Here is a 19,391-nt window from a genome sequence, read left to right as displayed (position 1 = left end):
CAGGAAGATTTTTTTGATCCCTGAAAAGCCAGGTAAACTATTTTTTTGGAAGAAAAGAAAAAAGTTGCAGTCTATTTGTCCTTGCTGTGATGTACTTTTATTACTTCTAAATATCAGCAGTATTAAATGTGCGGGCTGTTTTCATCTATAGTGAATACACTAGACTCAGTTTGCAGAAATGAGTGGTTATGTGAAATATGGAGGACCCCTAATCATGGAAGGGAATGAATGTAGTCAGATAATGGGCATTTTAGTGTCACTGGCAGTGTTTGTCCTGTCTTGAAAATTAAGACCATAAGTTCATTTTTCGCTCTATGGGGTCAATTCCAACAAATCGTTCATACATTGTTTCTGATGCTTAATCTTTGCAGCTTCTGGCATGACTCATTTGAAGTGAGTGCTTTGTGCTTCCAAAGATTATACTGTAGGAACATTCAGATGAATCGGTGAAAGGTCCTTCTGAAAGGGTAGTTCACCAGGGCTGAGTGCTACTCAACAGGAGCCCAAACCTGCTCCTATTAAGTCTATTTACCTTACTAGGGATGGAACCAGATCCTAGAATTAGGCTATTCAGGAGAATAGCCCTTCAAGAGGTATGACTGCACTACCTTGAAGTTTCTTTTCAAGACAAAGCCAAATGGAGAGGAAAAAAAAGGAAGATTTGGACCCCTTGTTCTTGTAGTGTTTCCTGGTATACTATACTCAGAATGCTTAAACAGCACAGAGTGCTCTTTTGCTGTAACTTCCCCTACACCTCCAGAAACCAAAGCAATTCATTTACTTTTTGATCAAAACTATAATAAATAGAACTGGCACTCTTGAACCCCTTACAGGGTCCATTTCCTTCCCACCTCCCAACCCTTCTGTAAATTGGTTGTGGTTCCCCTGCCTCCTAAGTCCCCCAAATAATTCATCCATAGTAGATTAAAAATACTGAAATACTGTCGAGGCACTAGATCACCTGAAATCTCTTTAAGTTAGTGAGCTGTTGGGAGGAACTTTTTTTGTGATATGGTAATGATGAAACTTGGGATTGCATGTGTAATAAATTGATGTCCATACTTTCTTCAAAGCAGGAAAGAACATGTCACTCAGTTTGCTTCCATTTCAGTTCAGTCCTTCCTAGTTTGCATGGTTGCACAACTGAGATGTTTTGCCTTTTTTAGTCATTTGTGAAGCAGCAATAAAAATAAGTGATGGATGTGGTGACATTCAGCCCCGCCATCCCTCCGTCAATACAGCAAAGTAGAGCTCACTTAAAAAAACACCTGTTAATGCAATAAACATTTAAAAAATAACATGCCAAAGCAAAACATATCAATCAAAGCACAACTCTGTTTCATAGTAAATTTTCTGTGCTGGTGTAACAAGATAATACTGTAGTTTTGGCAGTGAGTCTCCAAGAGCCCCACTGCACTCTGGGCACTGAGGGAGTAAAGCACAACACTGTCCTAGCTGAGAGGTAAGTTGGAGCTGACTTTGGGTACCGACCCAAGAGTGATTAAACCCCCCCCCCCCCCCCTCCCCAAACACCACCACCACAACAACAAAACCCAACAACCCCAAACCCCACCTTCCCACTCAGTGAAATTGTACAATGTAGCTGTTTCTTTCAACCATCCTTGCTAAAGTTTACATGGGAAGAGGTCTGATGTTGTAAGTTACACATGAAGAGTTTTAGGAAATATAATGAGGCAAAGGGGGGGATGTCTGTGTTCAGAGGTTCAACAAGGACCTTTTAAATAACACAATGTCTCAGCAGGCATTAGAGACAGTTGTCCCTCCTGTGTGCCCCTGCAGATGCACAGATACTTACTGGAGACCTTTGATAAAGTTCTTTTTCGAAACCTAGAGCCCACCTCTATTTTAGTCATCTGGAATCTGGGACTTTGAATGCTTCTCCCCCTTTGTTTTTCTTTGACACTATGAGCGGAGTTAATCTGATAGGACTTCAACTATTTAGAGGAGAGCTAGTTGATCAGACTCTCCAGTTCATAAAGTGGAAGGGACATTTCTAGGATGTGATCTATCTTATCCTAAGTCAGGTGAATCTTATCCTAAAGGTGCCAATTTCTAGTTTCCCTAGTCTACGCAGCTAGCTGCACGTTATGAAATCATGATCATGGCTTGCTGCCCTGGAGAGTGCTGCAGTATTCTGGCTGGAATACTGATTTTTTTGTGTGAACAGGGATAAATGAACTTTCAAGAACAAGTGTTCATTTTTAGATGTCTGAGAGAACCTCATTGAAATCAGTAGTCTGCTCACTTGTCTGGTAGTGGTGATTATAATGGGAAGATTCTGATTTACACCAAGAACCTTTACGATTGAAAAGAGACACAGAAACGTTTTGATGAAGTTCTTTGTAGTAAGTGCAAATGGCATTGCCTGCTACAATGGCAGGAATGGGCACATTCTAGCTCATCAGAATAGCATTTGATTAGTCCTGTGGGTGATGGCTTTCTGTGTAAATTCTTCCGCGCAAGCTTAGCTTTAATGGTGATGTCCTGTATGTCTGGACAAAGAAGGAGGTCACAGTTTGAAGTAGGCAGCTCTGGGCTTGTCCTGGAAGAGTGGTGAAGGACTGTTTTGCTTCAGTGGGACAGCACAAGGTGAACTGATCTGTTAAAGATAAGTACAGCAGTTATACAGAGTTGTCATTTTGAAGGTATCTTCTGGTACTGTCCTGAATAACTCAAAGAATAAGGATAAGGAGAACTTGGGTTTTCCATACATTTCAGCACTAGGGTTGAATGCTTTTCCATGGCATTGGGGTGAGGGTAGAGTTTGTTCTGTAAATGTACCTTCTGCTTCATTCCTTGGCAGAAGAGTGATGAAATAAATAGTGAAAAAATGAGTGGTGTTTTAATAGAGCAGATTAACTGAGACAGACTAGCTGGTTAGAGTACTCTCTAAGGTAGACTGTTGCATGTTGATATTTAAACATCATTGCCTTTGAAATATACATGGGAATATGACTTTACATATTATAGCAATACATATACATACACACAGACACGCACATGCATATGTATTGCTATTTTGTAACTCATTTTCCCATTGTAGACGAGCCTGGAGGGAACAAAATTTTCCTAGCTTGGCGATTTGCACATCTGCCCTTCAGGCAGCTATCAGAGAGAAACAGGATGGGTACATAAATCACTGTAAATCAGCACATTTTTCAACAGCACAAAGCCCTAAGCACAGAGCCACTTTAGAGTCTGCTGCGCCATAGTTTGTTCGCAGACCTCCCATGCCAGAAGTGGGGAAGTCAGACCGTTCCATTCAACATCTTACAGTAACCAGATGCAGGATAAAGAAACTGCCTTTCAAAGCTGTAGTCTGCACTAGGCTTTTCCAAGCAAAACAGTGGTGTCTAGCATCCATCTTTTCTTTTCTGCTTGTTTTTCAGACCTTTTGGGCCCTCAGCCCCCCCAAGATGAGGTGTTACTCTCCTGTTTTGCAAGCAAGCTTGAGATTCATTTTAGATTCTGAAGCAGTAGTTTTCACTTGGTCAGAGGGAAAGTCTGTATAGCAGTTATGAGGGGTCCACAAAAAGTAAGAGAATAAAAACCTGTTGTCAGTATGTCTAAATACCTAGTGTCAGTGGAGGGTATATAGTCCAGTGGAAATTGAAGGGGTCTATAAATTGAAGAAAGGTTGAAAACCTCTGAACAATCCAAATCCATGAACCTGAAGGTCTTTCTTTTTCCTAGTGCACAGACTCCAACCTGATCTCACAGAAGAGGATGGAGTTTCTCTCACAGCCAGAAAAGCAGCAGCTTCTGCATCTTCAGCTGTAGTAGGAAAACTTACATTAGGGCAAAGTAAAAATAGGTTTAGCATAGTTATGAGTTATGCTTTGTGTGCAGCCTGTTTGTATTAAGGATGTCTGTACAGGACTGCAAGTAAACTTTCTTAGAGATAAGCTGTCCCAAATAAAAAAAAAAAAAAATGTTGGGGAACACTCCCCTGCCTTGCTCAGATCAATCAGACAGTGGCCTCTGACCAAAGACAATCCACAGCTGTGCACTATATTGTGAAATGTTTAAAAGGCTGTGAGCCAGATTCAATAACTAATCTTTACGCCTCAGCCTAAGTACATCTGTCGTCAGCTTTTCCTCCACTGGAGAGAGATGTCTGCGCTCCCCATGATGACACTGTACCAGTGGTCTCGAGACTTCTGCTTTCTTGCACTGGCAATTTAGCTTGTAGATGTATCCAGTTGTTGACTCTCTTGCCACGCATCATTTTTCTCCTGGTGTAATCTGTGATCTGCTTAGGTGGAAAGAGAGTTGCTCTGCGCAACGGAGGGTGGGATCACAGGTTTGTGCGTTGGAAATGCCCACGTGTGCATGTGACTCGGTTCCACCTGAAGACCTCCTCAGCCCTAGCAGTGATGTGACGGCAGGATGTGGACCAGAGGGAATGACGCTGAACCCCTGCATAAGGGTGGATAGCCTAAGGTGAAGAGAAGATGTGTGTTACGCCATAGCAGTGAACAAGTTTATGGACATGTTATCTTGATAAATGGTTTAATAGCACAGTAAAGAAACCATTGGATGCCTACTCTTGAGGTACTGGAAAAACTTTCTCATAGACTGCAACATGTTGCTTGTGGTTGAGGAAATAAGCATCCTGACCATCCACAGCCCAGATGTGGGACCAGTGACGAAAACAAAGATGAAAGATAAAGTGTAGCAGACTACTACATACTCTGACAATTCTAGTTTTACCAAACTCCAGTAACAGACAGAGGAAAGATCACTGGGACTGCCAGCAGTATAGGGGGGCACATTTCAACCATTAAGAGCCTTTGGTGTGTGAGACAGTGAAGGAAAATACTGGAATTCTGTGATGCCTGAAACACATGACAGTAAATAATGTTTTATCAATGCTTATATCTGTGAAGTGGGTACATGCAGTTTATAGTGACTTTGGGTTTATTAACCGAGGTAAACTTAATAATTTTTCTGATATAGTCCCATTATCGTTCTTTCTTCTCAGAAATACTACGTGGGAATTTAAAGCAGTGCCTAGTATAGAATAGTAGGCCCCTTGGAAATTGGGTGTTGTAAAGTATAATGCTTTGGAAAGACTGAAATAAATTGGAGACTTTAAAAATTTTTTGTGATATTAAAATGTAAAGTGGGAGATAAGTTAAAGCAACTCTAATTGAGGAGTCATGCCTGTTAGTTTGTAGAATAAGCTCAAATTTGTAGTGGAAAACAATTTTCTGAAACGTGACTAGGCTGGTTTCTGTGCTATTAGGGGCAGGAACACCTCTCTATTAAAAGTGGTTTGCTTTTTAATAGGGTTTAACCATAATTGTCCAGTTTTTGCTGGTTGTTCAAAATAGTTCTACCTCAGGTTGGTCAACTATTGTTGGCTTTATCTCAGTTGCTACGAGCATTCAACAGGAATGCTGCTTTAAGCTTGTCTTTCAGTGAATCACAAGTTTGTACAGTAACAGATTTGTTTGTTAAACGAACTTAAAGACAGAAAGAGATGAGCCAGTGTTCAGGGTGAGTTGCCTTCTGGTCCATCTAGAACCATCTTTGTCTCTAAACTGTCCTATTTTAATCAGAAGGAATATTTTTACAGGAAAGTACAGCTCTAAGATGTGCATCAGTGTGATCCCAGTTTTTGTGTCACTGACTCTGCTTGTTCCTGTTTAAACAAATAGCAAATCCCATGAGAAATCCCATAGCCCTTGCTTGTTCCAGCATTTCTATTGCTTTTGCCATAAATTTATCGATTCTTTTGGCATTCCTGCTCCATGTGAGCAAGCAATGCTGATTTGGACTTGTATCATCTTATGCTGCTGTAGTAAAGATGACAATGGAGTATTTTCCAAATGTCAGTCACATACTTTCTATCTGGTTTTTGTAGGTACATTTGCTAGTCTCTCTTGTATGCTGTCTTTTCTCGCAGTTGCTTGCCTTTTTGTCCTTCCTGCTCTTAAATCCCTCAGTTACACTAGGTTGGTGGAAACTGTTTAAATGTGCAACCCAAATTCTCCAGTGAGGTTTGGCTAACCAACAAGCTATTCAAGTGGTTTTGTCTCCCGGGTATGTCTTCATCCTCTGCTTTTCCAGGTTGCTTGAATATCCTTGAACCCATAATTTACCCTAATCTCCTCTAAGGCTTTGAAATAATAAAATACTTAAATAGGACTCTTTGGATAAATGCCCTTTAAAATATAGCTTTATCTGTGAACTATCACGCTCTCAAGGGAGTGGATTTTGTTCCTCAGACGATTAAGGGGATTTTCTGTCCACTGTGTTACTGTGGTTTGTCCACTGCGATCAGGCATACCCATCTTAACTCCTGCAACAACTCAAAACAGAAAAGATGAGGAAAGTCTGGGAGAAAAATGGGACAGAGGCTAGACTGTTGCTATGTGTGATTTTTTTTTTCTTTTTTTTTTTTTCTGGTGCCTGGGTTCAGTTCCCTGATCTACCACATGATTTTCTGTGGGTCACGAAGCCTTCCTGTGCTTTTGAAAAATAATTCTCTGCTCAACGGGGATGTTGCAGAGGATAAATTAAGGGTGGCAAAGTGCCTAGCCATTACAGAGGGGTAGTCTTACACACAGAGAAAGGCTGTACTCAGATCCTTACTTCACAAAATAGGAAGAGGGAGATCACTTGACTTGCCATCACCAAATCCACAGGGGAAGTCTGAGGCAGAGCAGGGGACTGGATCCAATTTTTCTGCCAGAGGCCCCATGTGGTCCATTTTTCCTTGGAAAATCTTTTTCACAGAGTCCTGCAGATGCCTCCCAGGCGAGAAAAGGAGGCTTGAAGGACCTCCCTGGGGCACCCACGCTGCAGCTCATCAGGGCACCGGGGCAGGCCCTGGAGACCAACAGAATTTGGAGAGTGGTCAGTGTCATGGAAGCCTGTCTTCACTGTTGCTTGTTTTGCAGGTGAAGGGAGATGACATCAGTTTTTGTCCCTTCCCACTCAGCTCAGCTAATTATTAATTTCTGTCAGCAAGAAGAATCTGCAAAACAGCACCGAAATGGGGGGAAAAGGAACGTCTCTTCTCCACTTTTGGAGCTCTATAGCTAAATTCCAGGAAGAAAGGTTTTTGGGGATTGTGTGTAATTTGTGAATAATTTGCTTCTAAAGCTAATTATTGTTAAAAATGAAAAATTGCTCAGAAATGTCAGGAAAAGGAAGCTTTCCTTTTTATGTTACTGCGCCACTAAAATATAAAAATTCTGGTCAAAATCCTACCATATGACTATTATTTTAAAGTGATACCTTTGAGATTGTCTCTCCATTTTCAGGCATACTCTCCAGAAAGGCGTCTGCATTTCTTCACGTTAAGTAATAGGAAATGCAAATAGACCACAGTTTTTAAGTATGAAGATTATGGAGATTTATGACTATACATTTTTTTTGTGTAATAAAATGCAGGGAAACTATATGTAGCAAATGTTTTCTGATTTGTTTAGCTTGTACTACTCTTCCCTGTTCAAATACTACTCTGTCCTCTTTTTTTTTCTTGACATTTTGCTCCTAGTAGTCTCAGTTTCTAATCTGAAGTTCAAAATTTTTTGTACTCGAGGTTTATGATGATGAAGTAGCACCAATGAAACCAGTGCTTCGGCTGGTTGAAGACCTTTTCTCAGGTGCCTCCTAATGCTTAGGAGAATCATTATCTCCTGGTAGCTATATGCCTTGCTTAGTTTTGTGCTTATTTAGAAACAGCAGAAGGATAGACAGATTCATCTGAGGACTTACTGAGTTCACCTCCTCCCTAGTCCCCGCTTTTCAGGAGCTCAGAAGATAAAGTACTAGCTTTGGTTTTGGCTGTCTGTTTTTGGCAGGCATGCAGCAGCATCAGAACCAATGAGTTTTTTGGCAGCATGTTTCAGGGTGAGCAGCTCCTGCTTTTCACAGTGCCAAGGATGATGCCAAACTTATGAGCCTTGCCTGCAGTCTTGGGGGTGGAGGGATGAACAGTTAGAACAGTTTCGGTGTGGCTTTGTGGCAGGCTAGAAAGGGGAGCATCTCTTGAAATTCATAATGGGAACAACCTGAATTACTTCTGTCAGCCTATAGCCTCTCACTGTCTTCTGGAGGAGATGAGATGGAATTTCTGAGAAAGGGGGAATGTGTGGTGCAATGGGCAGAACCAACAGGGTTTGCGCAGCAGGGACTTTGCAGGGCTCCCCAGTGTGAGAGGAGGACATGAACTGCCCTGTGACAGTCCAGAAAAAAAATACTGTAGCCCATGAGTGAGCCACACCGGTGCAAGGACAGCCCCCAGGGACTGTGGCCTGTGGGCAACCCATGCTGGGGCAGGGACACCCCTGAGAGTTTGCAGTCATGGGCGACTCATGCCAGGGCTCAGACCATGCTCGAAACAGCAGTCAGAAGTTTTTCATGGTTGGTAACAAATTAAATAAAATTATTTGGCTCCAGACTGTTTTGCACATAACACATAGCCTGTTTGAGGTTTTGTCTTTTCTGCTCGTCTATGGTGGGGCACTTTAGAATGGCAGCTGAGCCTCATAGAATCATCATAGCATCATTTAAGTTGGAAAAGACCTTTAAGGTCATCGAGTCCAACCATTAACCTAGCACTACCAAGGCCAGCACTAAACCATGTCCCTAAGCACCACATTCACATGTCTTTTAAATACCTCCAGAGATGGTGACTCCACCACTTCCCTGGGCAGCCTGTTCCAGTGCTTGACAACCCTTTTGGTGAAGAAATTTTTCTTAATATCCAATCTAAACCTCCCCTGGTGCAACTTGAGGCCATTTTTTCTCATCCTATCACTAATTACTTGATAGATGAGACCAGTACCCATCTTACTAGAACCTCCTTTCAGGTAGTTGTAGAGAGCAATGAGGTCTCCCCTCAGCCTCCTTTTCTCCAGACTAAACCATCCCAGTTCCCTCAGCCGCTCCTCATCAGACTTGTGCTCCAGGCCCCTCACCAGCTTCGTTGCCCTTCTCTGGACACGCTCCAGCACCTCAATGTCTTTCCTGTAGTGAGGGGCCCAAAACTGAACACAGGACTCGAGGTGCGGCCTCACCAGTGCCCAGTACAGGGGGATGGTCACTTCCCTGCTCCTGCTGGCCACACTATTTCTGATACAGGCCAGGATGCCGTTGGCCTTCTTGGCCACCTGGGCACACTGCTGGCTCATATTCAGCTGGCTGTCAACCAGCACCCCCAGGTTTTCCTCTGCCGGGCAGCTTTCTAGCCACTCTTCCCCAAGCCTGTAGCGTTGCATGGGGTTGTCATGACCCAAGTGCAGGACTCCATTGTGCATGTTATAAGAATGGTCTCACTGGAAAAACTGCAAGCTTATAACATTTCCGTTTTCAATCTTGGCATGTATTTTTATAGGCAAACATATGCACAAATAGAAATATTTCTATAAAATGTATCTGAAATTTCTGTTTTGTTGAGAAGTCTTTAGATTTTGAATGTGAGCATTGCAAGAATAAGTGATCTGTTGTGGTTCATAAGGTGCTTCATAAGATTCTCCTACCTTGCTCATTTTCTCATCAGACCTCTTGCACTGAGGCCATTGAAGATATTATGGGTACAATTTTAGATGTGTATTGATGTTAATAATCCTATTTGGATCTTAGAACAGACTTTTCAGCTTGTTATTGTAGACTAGTTAATGCATAGCTAATAAAATAGACAAGTTTCCATAGCTGTCTCATTTTTGTTGTGAAGAATATTTTTGCCATCACCGTTTTTGCTCTAAAGACTCTAAGCTGCTGTTCCCAGCTTCATAATGGTTGAAGGAGATTCAGAGATTTCCTAATTGTGATAGTGGATTTAGTGTATGTTACAGAAATGTTGCAATCACTACCATTTCAAAGCAGCAGCTGAATAACCCCAGATATGATGAATCAGCTAGTATTTGAATAGGCTAAAAAGGCAGAGCTTGCTTTTCAGTTTTGGGTAATATTTGTATGTCTTCCCTGGGGAAGGGGATCACAGAGCAGTTTCTGCATGGGGAGAGCATTCCTACAGCATAATTTATTTTTTCTAGTTTTTGAGAGTGGACCAAGACAAAGACAGAGAATGCAGCCTGGACTGTGCAGGTTCCCCTCAGAAATCACTTTGTGCATCTGATGGAAGAACTTTTCTGTCCCGGTGTGAATTTCAGCGAGCAAAATGCAAAGACCCTCAGCTGGAAATAGCCTACCGGGGCAACTGCAAAGGTGAGCAAATCAAAGTTTCTCTTGACCATAATGAAAAATAATAGACTAAATAATTTTTAAAAATGCCTTTGTATTTAAAGCTAAGAGTGCTGTACTTGAAGAGGTTTCTAAAAGCAAGCAGGTTGAAATCCATCCTGTTAATTCTATAACAATATGCTACCTAAGGATAAATTAATCTTTATCCATCAGCAAAAGTATGATTCCCCCACCCATTTATGCTATAATAAGTCACCATTAAGGAAATTGCAAGGTTAGGTCCTTGTTCTGAAGGACCGTATCATTGGCAGGCTCAGAGTAACTCTCAAGATAGTTATCTCCTGAGGTTTCTCGTCTCCTGCAGTTTGGTATTTTGAGTTAGAGATGGTCAAATTCAGTCTTCTGTTTCCTAACTGCAATCATTTAGTCGGGGGGGGGGGGGGGGGGGGGGGAAGAAAAAAAAAGGGTTGTAATGCTTAGAGCCCTCACAGGCCATTTCTGCCTACATTATCCACTCTTTTCCTTCTGATCTCTGTTTAGAGAAACTGTGCAACATGCAACGATAGCACTTCAGTTCCAACACTTGGGAAGTATTCACAGTTAAATTTTTTTACTTTTATAGTAGCCTGGTGCTCGAGAACACAGTTCCTTACTGAAGCGTAGGATGATTCCCAACACAATGATCTTCTTTCTAAAATGTAAGAATAGCAGTGGTCATAAAGATTTACTTTCCCTTTCTCTCTGCCCAAAAGAGGGGGGCAGGGGGGAAGAAAACCCCAGGGACCAACCACACTGATTCAGCCTCTAGGAGGCAATTTTCCACATCATCTCTCTCCATTAGCTCCAGCAAACCTCTGAAGCATCAAGACTGCTTCAAAGAGACATTCTGTCTCATCTTCTGCCTAGGTGAAACACTATGCTCATTCTTCAGCCCTTTCATAATAAGCCATTGTATTAGCTGATGGATCTATTTACTGTTGCAAACAAGGATAACATAATGAAGCTACCTGAGCCAAAGCTTTTGTTACACTCAGGAACAGCAGAGAGAGTTATTGTGCACTTTGTATTTGTCCATTTTATACATTAGAGCGTTATACACTTTTATGGAAATTAGTTTTGAGTGTTTTCCTTTATTGTTTTTTCCTCTTACCATATTGACAATGTCATCTGCAAGAAATTTCTTCCATGAAATGCATTGAATTGCCCTACTGAAGGTGTCCTTAGCGATGCTGGCAAATTTTTCTGCAGTCAACAACTACAATTTGGAGAAGTGCTCATCTGCTGTTTATTTATTAGTGAATAGTGTGTCAGTACAAATGTAGGCTTGGAATTAAACATCTCAGGCAGCTTAAGTATTGCTCATAGCAAGTACACATCATGCCCTCATCAATCAGATGTTTTTAATCTTTCAATTAAATGAATGCAAACATCCCTCTAATGTTTAAATATTTTTTCCTTTGATTGGCAATAGACGCATGATTGCCAATAATGTACTTGGTCAATAACAGCAAGAGACCAGTGCTCTTTTAAATTTTACATTTTCATAGTATTTCTTATTCCATCAAAGCAGTCTTAAGTTTTGAAGTGACCAGTGTCTTTATTCCTACCCATGGCTGCAATCATCAGAAATATTTCAAGCTGTAAAAACAAGTTTTAGAGAAGAAAAAGATGATTCATTGGCCTAGCTGCAGTTTCAGTTTTAGCATTGCTAGAGCTACTTTTGATAGTCCCATCAAACATTCTTCTGAAAGAGCTAAGGAAGTCCTCAGATTAAGACCTCTTTTGAGCCAGTTGCTTTTGAGTGGTGAAATTTGTTGTTGCAGGTGATGCTTGACCAAAGAGCGGGGGGTTATTTTAGTAGGGCTAACCAAAAAGTGATGGTTCCATTTCAGCGCAACTTTCAAGGTTTCAGAATTTGCTTTCATTCTGTGTTTCCTTTTGGAAGTGCTCACCTGTCCTCCTAAAAAAACAGACAGCCCACCCCAGCCCCAGCCCCCCACTAAAACATTGGTTTTGAAGCAAGTTTTGAGGTGGCTAATGCAGGAAAAAGGGAAAGAAACATGCACATTTGCTTGTGGAAGTTATGAAGGGAGAAAAGAGATGCTTCTTGGTGTAGGATTCACAACTTTAAATCTGTGTCTGATATTCACCCATTGTTGATCAGAAAAGGCGGTCTTACGTCTGTGTCTGTCTCCTCCTGTCGTCTTCTCTGGTAAAAATCCCGGTTCACCACACAAAAATCTTGTCTGAAAATTAAATACTTCCAGGTACCATTTTAATTAGTTGAAAACATGGTGACCAGCTTTTTTTTCGGTTCAGTCTATTCACTAGAAATCTAAACACCTTGACAGTTTATGTCGACAACCTTTTGGAACAATTTTGAGTCCATCATTTCTTGTTTATATGTTCAGAACTGTGATTTCATCCATACAGAAGTTTGAACCACCACCAGGCTGATGGCTGCTTTCTCTGTATCTTTTTTCCTGGGAAAGCCAGATTTAGATAGACTGTCTTTTCTCTTCCTCACCTATTCTCAACATTTGTCTCATCTATTTGGTTTTGGTCAAATACTAAAATCGCACAGGGGTAGTTTGCTTTAAATATGCTTGCTTTCCTTTCTTAATCCAAGTTTTGTTCACAGCAACAGTGCTCAGCCCAGGTAATTCTTTAGCATTGCAAAGGAAACCATTTTTAGATCCTGGATCTTAAAACTAAATGACAGAAAACTGGCAGAATTTAAACCATTTTCTTTTCTTGCACTCCTGTCCTTCTAGTTCCTGATGGCTGCAGCTGAGATCAAAACAGCTTAAATAAACCTGGAAATGAACGAACCCTGAACCTTCCTCTCGGTTCTGAAAAACAACTCACGTTTCACAAAATAAGCATCAAAATAGGCTGTTCTGATAGTGTTTTTTCCTGAAGACATTACAAAGTTTTATAATATTTCTCTCATTTTTTTGCAGTCCACTTCCAAACAGTGCTGGAATCCATTGCTGAGCTTGGAAATGCTATAAGAAGTTACAATCTCGTAAAATTTCCAGCCTGCTTTTGCAGTTTCAAAGGTCTCAAATAATCTGTATACACTGTAGATGAACATCCACGTTTTGGGATAGTTTTCCAAACAAAATCTTAAACTCTGAAGTTCTGGAGATTTGCCACTTGCTTGACACAGACATTTACTGTGCAATGAGATTATGAATCTAATAAATAAACGTATGTTGACAGCTGAGAAATATTATTTGTGTTAAGGGGACTGTTAAAATATCACCAGTGATGAGGATCCACTACATGTGCACACAAACGCTTCACAGTAAATCTGGCCCAGCATAGCCAAAGCAACAAAACAGATGAGAAGTGGAGAAGCAATATGATTGCTTATAAACTGGCCAGAAAGACACAGAGGCTATGTCTACACTAATTAATTAAGCAGTGCCAGGACACAGTAGGACTGCCTACGGAGGTCCCTGTTGCACTCTGAGCATGGGCCAGCTCGTACCTTCCCGAGGACCATATCTGTGTGGCTCGGGGTTGATGGGCCAGGGTCTGTTCCCAGTAGGCAGCATGCACAGAGCCACCTTCTTTTAGGGGTTTAAGACTGTTCAACCTGTGAACTGAGGCTGGCTACTCTTGCAGGACTGCTCTGACACGTGCCAGGGTAGATTATTCCTATGACTGATACAAACTCGGACAGGAGTCCTTTGAGCACTCAGCCTTGTTCCCTCCACTGTGGCTGGGGAGGATGGGACTGGAGAGCTCTGGATGTCACACATCCAGAGTCACACTTTGCAACTTACGGAACCGAGCCTTCGATACTCTTTGTTAGTGCGTGCAAAAAGTACAAGTTGAAGCTTCTTAGTCTTGAAAATGGGACCAAATGTGCAGAAGTATCATGTCTACAGAAAAAAAAAAAAAAGAGGGAGAAGCATTATTCTAAAAAGGAAAAAAAACCCCTTTTAATTTATATCCCTGAATGATGGAGTTGCCCATTGCGAGTAGGAAGTGTTGCCCAGCACTGCAGTCTCCTGCAGGGCCAATAGCTACAGTTTTACATTTAATGGGGATTTTATGTGATTTGGAACATGGTATAGGTTACTGCAAAAGGCTATGCTTGTATGGAAACTAAAATGCACAAGACATCAGCTAAAAGCCTCTTCCCTAGCAGAAATGGGAGAGGCATTGCTAAGTGAGGATCTCCTCTTTTATCTTACAAATATAAAGCTGAATGTCTGTTACAAATCATGACAGATGAGACTACCTGAAACAAGTTGTTTTGGTTTTTTCATGGAGCATCTTGTACATCCCACATGAAGAGGTCTGGGTTATTTCGTTTTTTTTTTTTCTTTCTTTTTCTTTTTCTTTTTCTTTTTCTTTTTCTTTTTCTTTTTCTTTTTCTTTTTCTTTTTCTTTTTCTTTTTCTTTTTCTTTTTCTTTTTCTTTTTCTTTTTCTTTTTCTTTTTCTTTTTCTTTTTCTTTTTCTTTTTCTTTGTTAACTGTTCAGAATTACTCTGTAAAATTTAGTCTTATCACTGTAGAATGGCATTGTACAAAGAATATTCAAATTTTCTATTGTCATGAAAATTTTCCATTATAAATACAAAAAAAAAGAGAGAGAATGCTTCAACTCGTTTCTGCAGACTCCTATCAGTTTCATCTTTGCTAAAATCTATCAGGTTTGCTACCTATTTATTCTGCACTACTGAACAAGTTTTTGCCCATGAAGTTTGAAAACGTGAACTCATATTTTTCCTACAGCAGTTTTCAAATAATTTTAGGCTTTTCAAGTAGTTTTCTGTGGTGGTAAATAACGTGTATTAACTTTGAAACTTAAAATTATGATGCTGGGCGGAGGCGAGTAGGATTGAAGTTTTTTTTCAATGAAACTGCCTTTTTTTGACATGACAACAAGCTTTAGTCCTAGCTGGCTTAGTGGAAGATTTTCTGTGGGATTAATAGAGTTTTTCAGACTTCAGAAACTTTTAATAACTCTATTCCTGTTGGACAGCTTTTCATCTCCCGTCTCGGCAACTTCAGGTCTCAAGTGTAGAAGGTCTGCTAGCTGATGGCATCTTCTTCAAAGCGAGCAACCTCTGTACCAGGAGTGTCTAGTAGAGGGATCACGGTTTTTCTCTCTAATGGACCATCAAGCCACAGCGACTAGTGGCCAGCAGCAGTTCAATTTGCTGTTTTGCTAATGGTGTAAGGGCGAATTGGAACAGGTGGCACTGTAGTTCATCTGGGGTAGTTTGAACTTTATTTAAGCATTTAAGCTCTTTATATGAATGTTTGCCAAGATTCAGGCAGCTTGTCAGGAGGAAGCTGAAGAGCATGTGCAGTGCTGTGACTGAGTTTTGGATGTCTGTGGCTACTGGGAATGTTTCCCCTGAACCACAGAGCCTCTATCTCCCATGGAGATGTCCTTCTTAGAGTTAGCTAAGAGGAGTTCCTGTTGGTTTAACTGAAGTTTGCCCTGAAAGTAGTCTGCAAGCTTTGCAGGATAATGCACTGAAAAATACCTTTTTTTTTTTTCCTTCTTCTTGTTCCTTAACATTAAGAATACTTGAATACTTGTTCCCTGTCTGAGTTTGTTTTTAAGTGAATGTACCAGGCCCATAATTGGGGCATTGGAGACTAATATTCTGAATATATTAAGCAAGTGGCTCAGTAATAATATTTGGCATTCTTACATTGTGATCAATGGAAAAACAAATTCACATGTGCAGTCCTGCCAGCATACCTCTGCCCTAACACAGAGCTCTTGAAACGTCCCGGCTGACGTGTGTGGATTTTCTGGCTTCTCTATCAATGCTTCACTAAAATAAGACTTCTCTAATGGCTGGAGGTTTGATACAAATTGTTGATCACTATAAAATTTCAGCTGCCAACTCACATCACATTTTCTTACTTCACTGTCATCACGTAGCAGCAACCCAGGTTTACAGGCAACTATTAAACTGGACTTGGGACACATCCCTGAGCAGTCTGTACTCAAAATGGCAATGTAAGGAGCTTCACACAGAGTGATATTTAATTCGTGAGTCGCTTGGCGTTTAGTCTGGCTGGCACTCAGAGTATGTTATGTATTCAGTATTTGCAGAGGTGGCCCCAGCAGGGCCTTGCTGCATCGTGAGCACACCAAGGAGAGCCATTACACACAGTAGTGTCATTGTTATTCTATAACTGTGTAGATCCCCTTTCTCCATTGGAAACCCTAGATAGCTCATGTTTAGCTTAATTCATTTATGGTATCTTAAAGAGCCTGGCTGTTTAAAAATGCCATTCTTTTATGGGCTATCATAGACATAACAAAAGGTACTATCTTCATTCTCACAATCCACATAAAGAACTGAAGCACATCAGAATATGAGTGGAATTTCCCATAAAGAGGTACTTTACTATTTGCTATTTACTTTCCTTAAAGAGAGAAACACTCAGCACTTGTTTCATTAAAAAGGGGCTTTCAGCAATAGTGAAAAGTTTCACTCATTTGAACTACTTGTACAAGGAGTTAAGGAATGGATTAAGGGCATGCTTACATAATTGGAAATGATATGAATTAAGGTTGCTTTCTGGTTTTGGATAAATATGCTGATATGATTTTCCCTTTGTGAAGGGAAAGGAGGCATCGCTGGGCAGTAGTTGTTTTGAGCTCGTAAATTAATCTTGGTCCCATAAGTCATGAATCTAAGCATCCTTTAGGGAAATGTCGCTGTTGCCTCAGCTAAAGAACTGGGTTGTAAATGCGGGACATGGTTTGTGGGTGCACGCCTTATCCTGTGTTCCCACGGAGGCTGCCCTCAAGCTCGCGTTCATTTGCCTGTGAGCCAGGCGTGAGCTCCACGTGTGCTCGCAGTGCCCGAGCACGGCCCGTAGGTCAGCGTGTCGGCAGGGACGTGGGCTTGGCCAGCCCGCCGGCTGCCGGGCAGGCAGCTCCATGGGGCAGAACACGCTCCCGAGATGGTTTGTTTGGAGAGAGAATGACGTAGTGAGTAGGTTTGGTTCTTTTCCTAACTGACATGAGCGAAAGTGGGACTGGACCAAGGTGCCAGTCCATAAAATAATCCTGAACGCACGCTGAGAGCTCGCACAGTCCGCAGTTTGAAAGCAGAACAGTTTTCACTTGTCCTCACCTCTCCCTTTTCTTTTTTTTCTCATCTTTTATGAGGAAAAAGGAAAAAGAAAAACAAAAAGGGGGATGCAGGGTTTTTTTATTATTTGGGAAAAAAGAAATTAAAATGAGAATGTATTGAGAAGTGGTTATCAGTTTGGGGTTTTTTTTGAAAATAAACCTTCTGGGAAAAAATTGATTAAAGGGCAGATTTTTATCTTAAAATACTTTTAGCTAGGAGCTGTCTCCTTTTTCAGACGCATTTTCTCACTGTAGACGCTGCATTTAATCTGTAGGATGACTGCGAGTTTCCAGACTGTAATGCTGGCAATCCTGATACAAACACTATTCAGTCCCAACCCCATTTTGGTTTTGAGTCTTCATTTATGTTATGTGTCAAGCTGTTATGTATAAAGCCGCTGTAATAGAAGTGTTAATTTGAGAAACAAAATATTCAACATCTTGATGAACAAAAGGTATCTACATAGAGAAGTTATGATTTATGTAGTCTCTGAAAGCAAGAGGAGTTGGCTTCTGATTATACTTTGTAGTAGGTATTTAATGGGTGTGGGTAAAGTTTTAAGTACGTTTGGAATATTTTTGTGGAATATCCTTTGCTCTTTTAAATATGTCTACTGGTACATGGAACATATGGCAAGTAACACTGAAATAGTATCCACAGTTTGCTGGAGGTAGAATTTGTCTCTTTTTAAAAAACTCAATTTCTCTTGATAATATTTCTTCAAGCAGAATTTGCCAAAGCCAGACTGCACAGAAACAAGGCATGCAAGAGCATTCTTAGGCACAAAAAAAGTATATTTTTAGAACCAAACATGCACAACTGCAATTGTAAGAAAGTAATCTTTTTTTTTTCTTTTTTTCATTTTGTGTAGTTTTCATTTCTGCTCATGTATTTTCAATTTCACTTTTAGGTTTAATATAAAATGAACATCTTAAAGGAAGTGGTGTAGAAACTACTAGTGCTAAAGCTGTAACACTGCACTGAAGACTAGGAACCACAAATGGTTGCAAGTGTTCTCAGATTTTCAGTGCAACAATCATAAATTGGCCCATATTAGACTTCTCCAAACTATTTATCAAATCTCTGTTCTGCTCAGAAAGCCTAGTCTGGCCTTTGGTATGTAAAAAAATCAGAAAGCTGTAGCTTTAGTTTTCTTTACAAATATTTGATTCAGTTCTAGTCAGACTGTATCTCTCCAAATGTGACTGTTACCAAATTGAGAGAAATATTATTGTGCCAAGAAAGAATCCAGGACAGCATTCCTTATTTTATCTTCAAGTTTAGCTATCTAAATCGCTGGGTGTTTGCAAAATGTGAAGGAAAAAAAAAAAAGAAAAGAGAAAACAACAAAGAAACCCCACACTGCCTGTCTCTGTTAGATGCCAGTAGAGGAGAGTTTAGGCTAAGATTGCTCTGCTGTTTTCTTTGAATCCAGAATGCAGCAACAAAAATAAATAGTGAAAGAGTCGGCCAGCCCTTGTCATGAAGCAGCAAGTCTTTATTTTATGTCTGTGTCAGGCTAAATGTCTGTGCTGACATCCATTCCAACCCAAGAGGCTCATAATCTCTGCACCTTTGAAATTGAAACTTTGAGCACATATAGCTTGCTGTGTGTTTCCTATTGCTACAGGCTACAGCTATTTGCATGCTTTGTTGGTAGACATGATCAGTTCTTTGGAATATACGTTGACCTAGGTCAAATATCATAGCAAATTTTCATGTTATGAGCAGCTTATGCCATATAAGCTAAATGGTGTCTTATGCTCTGAATAAAACATTTTTGTGCTAAATGAACTACAAATTAAGACCATTTGACTTTTATCATATTGCTACCAGTTAGCAAAAGGTTATAGCAATAGGAAAGAAACACAGAAGTAGAAAAAATTTCTGGTTCATTGTTAGGACAATTCAGTAAAGTGCTTAGGTGGATAGCTGACTTTAAACAGCCTGTTGCACTGTATATTTCTAAATTTAAGTGCAATTAAGTGTATATAGGTATTCTGGCATAATGGAAGGGCAATAAGGGAAACCTACAGAGAAACAGTGAGAGGTGTTTGGGTTATGTGTGTCTATACTAGCTCT

General features: G+C 40.6%; 1 protein-coding gene across 3 annotated transcripts in view; it reads left to right on the top strand.

Annotated features, from left to right (window-relative positions):
* Nucleotides 1–19,391, top strand: part of SMOC2 (SPARC related modular calcium binding 2) — a 149,872-nt gene that overhangs the window by 36,661 nt on the left and 93,820 nt on the right. For all 3 annotated transcript variants that reach the window (XM_052806066.1, XM_052806064.1, XM_052806067.1), the window contains exon 2: nucleotides 10,035–10,206. In XM_052806066.1, coding sequence (XP_052662026.1) covers nucleotides 10,035–10,206 — 172 coding nt within the window. The remainder of the gene's footprint in view (nucleotides 1–10,034; nucleotides 10,207–19,391) is intronic.

Source organism: Harpia harpyja, chromosome 13 (assembly GCF_026419915.1).
Source record: "Harpia harpyja isolate bHarHar1 chromosome 13, bHarHar1 primary haplotype, whole genome shotgun sequence".
Taxonomy (NCBI): domain Eukaryota; kingdom Metazoa; phylum Chordata; class Aves; order Accipitriformes; family Accipitridae; genus Harpia; species Harpia harpyja.
This window is presented reverse-complemented; position numbering and strand designations above follow the sequence as displayed.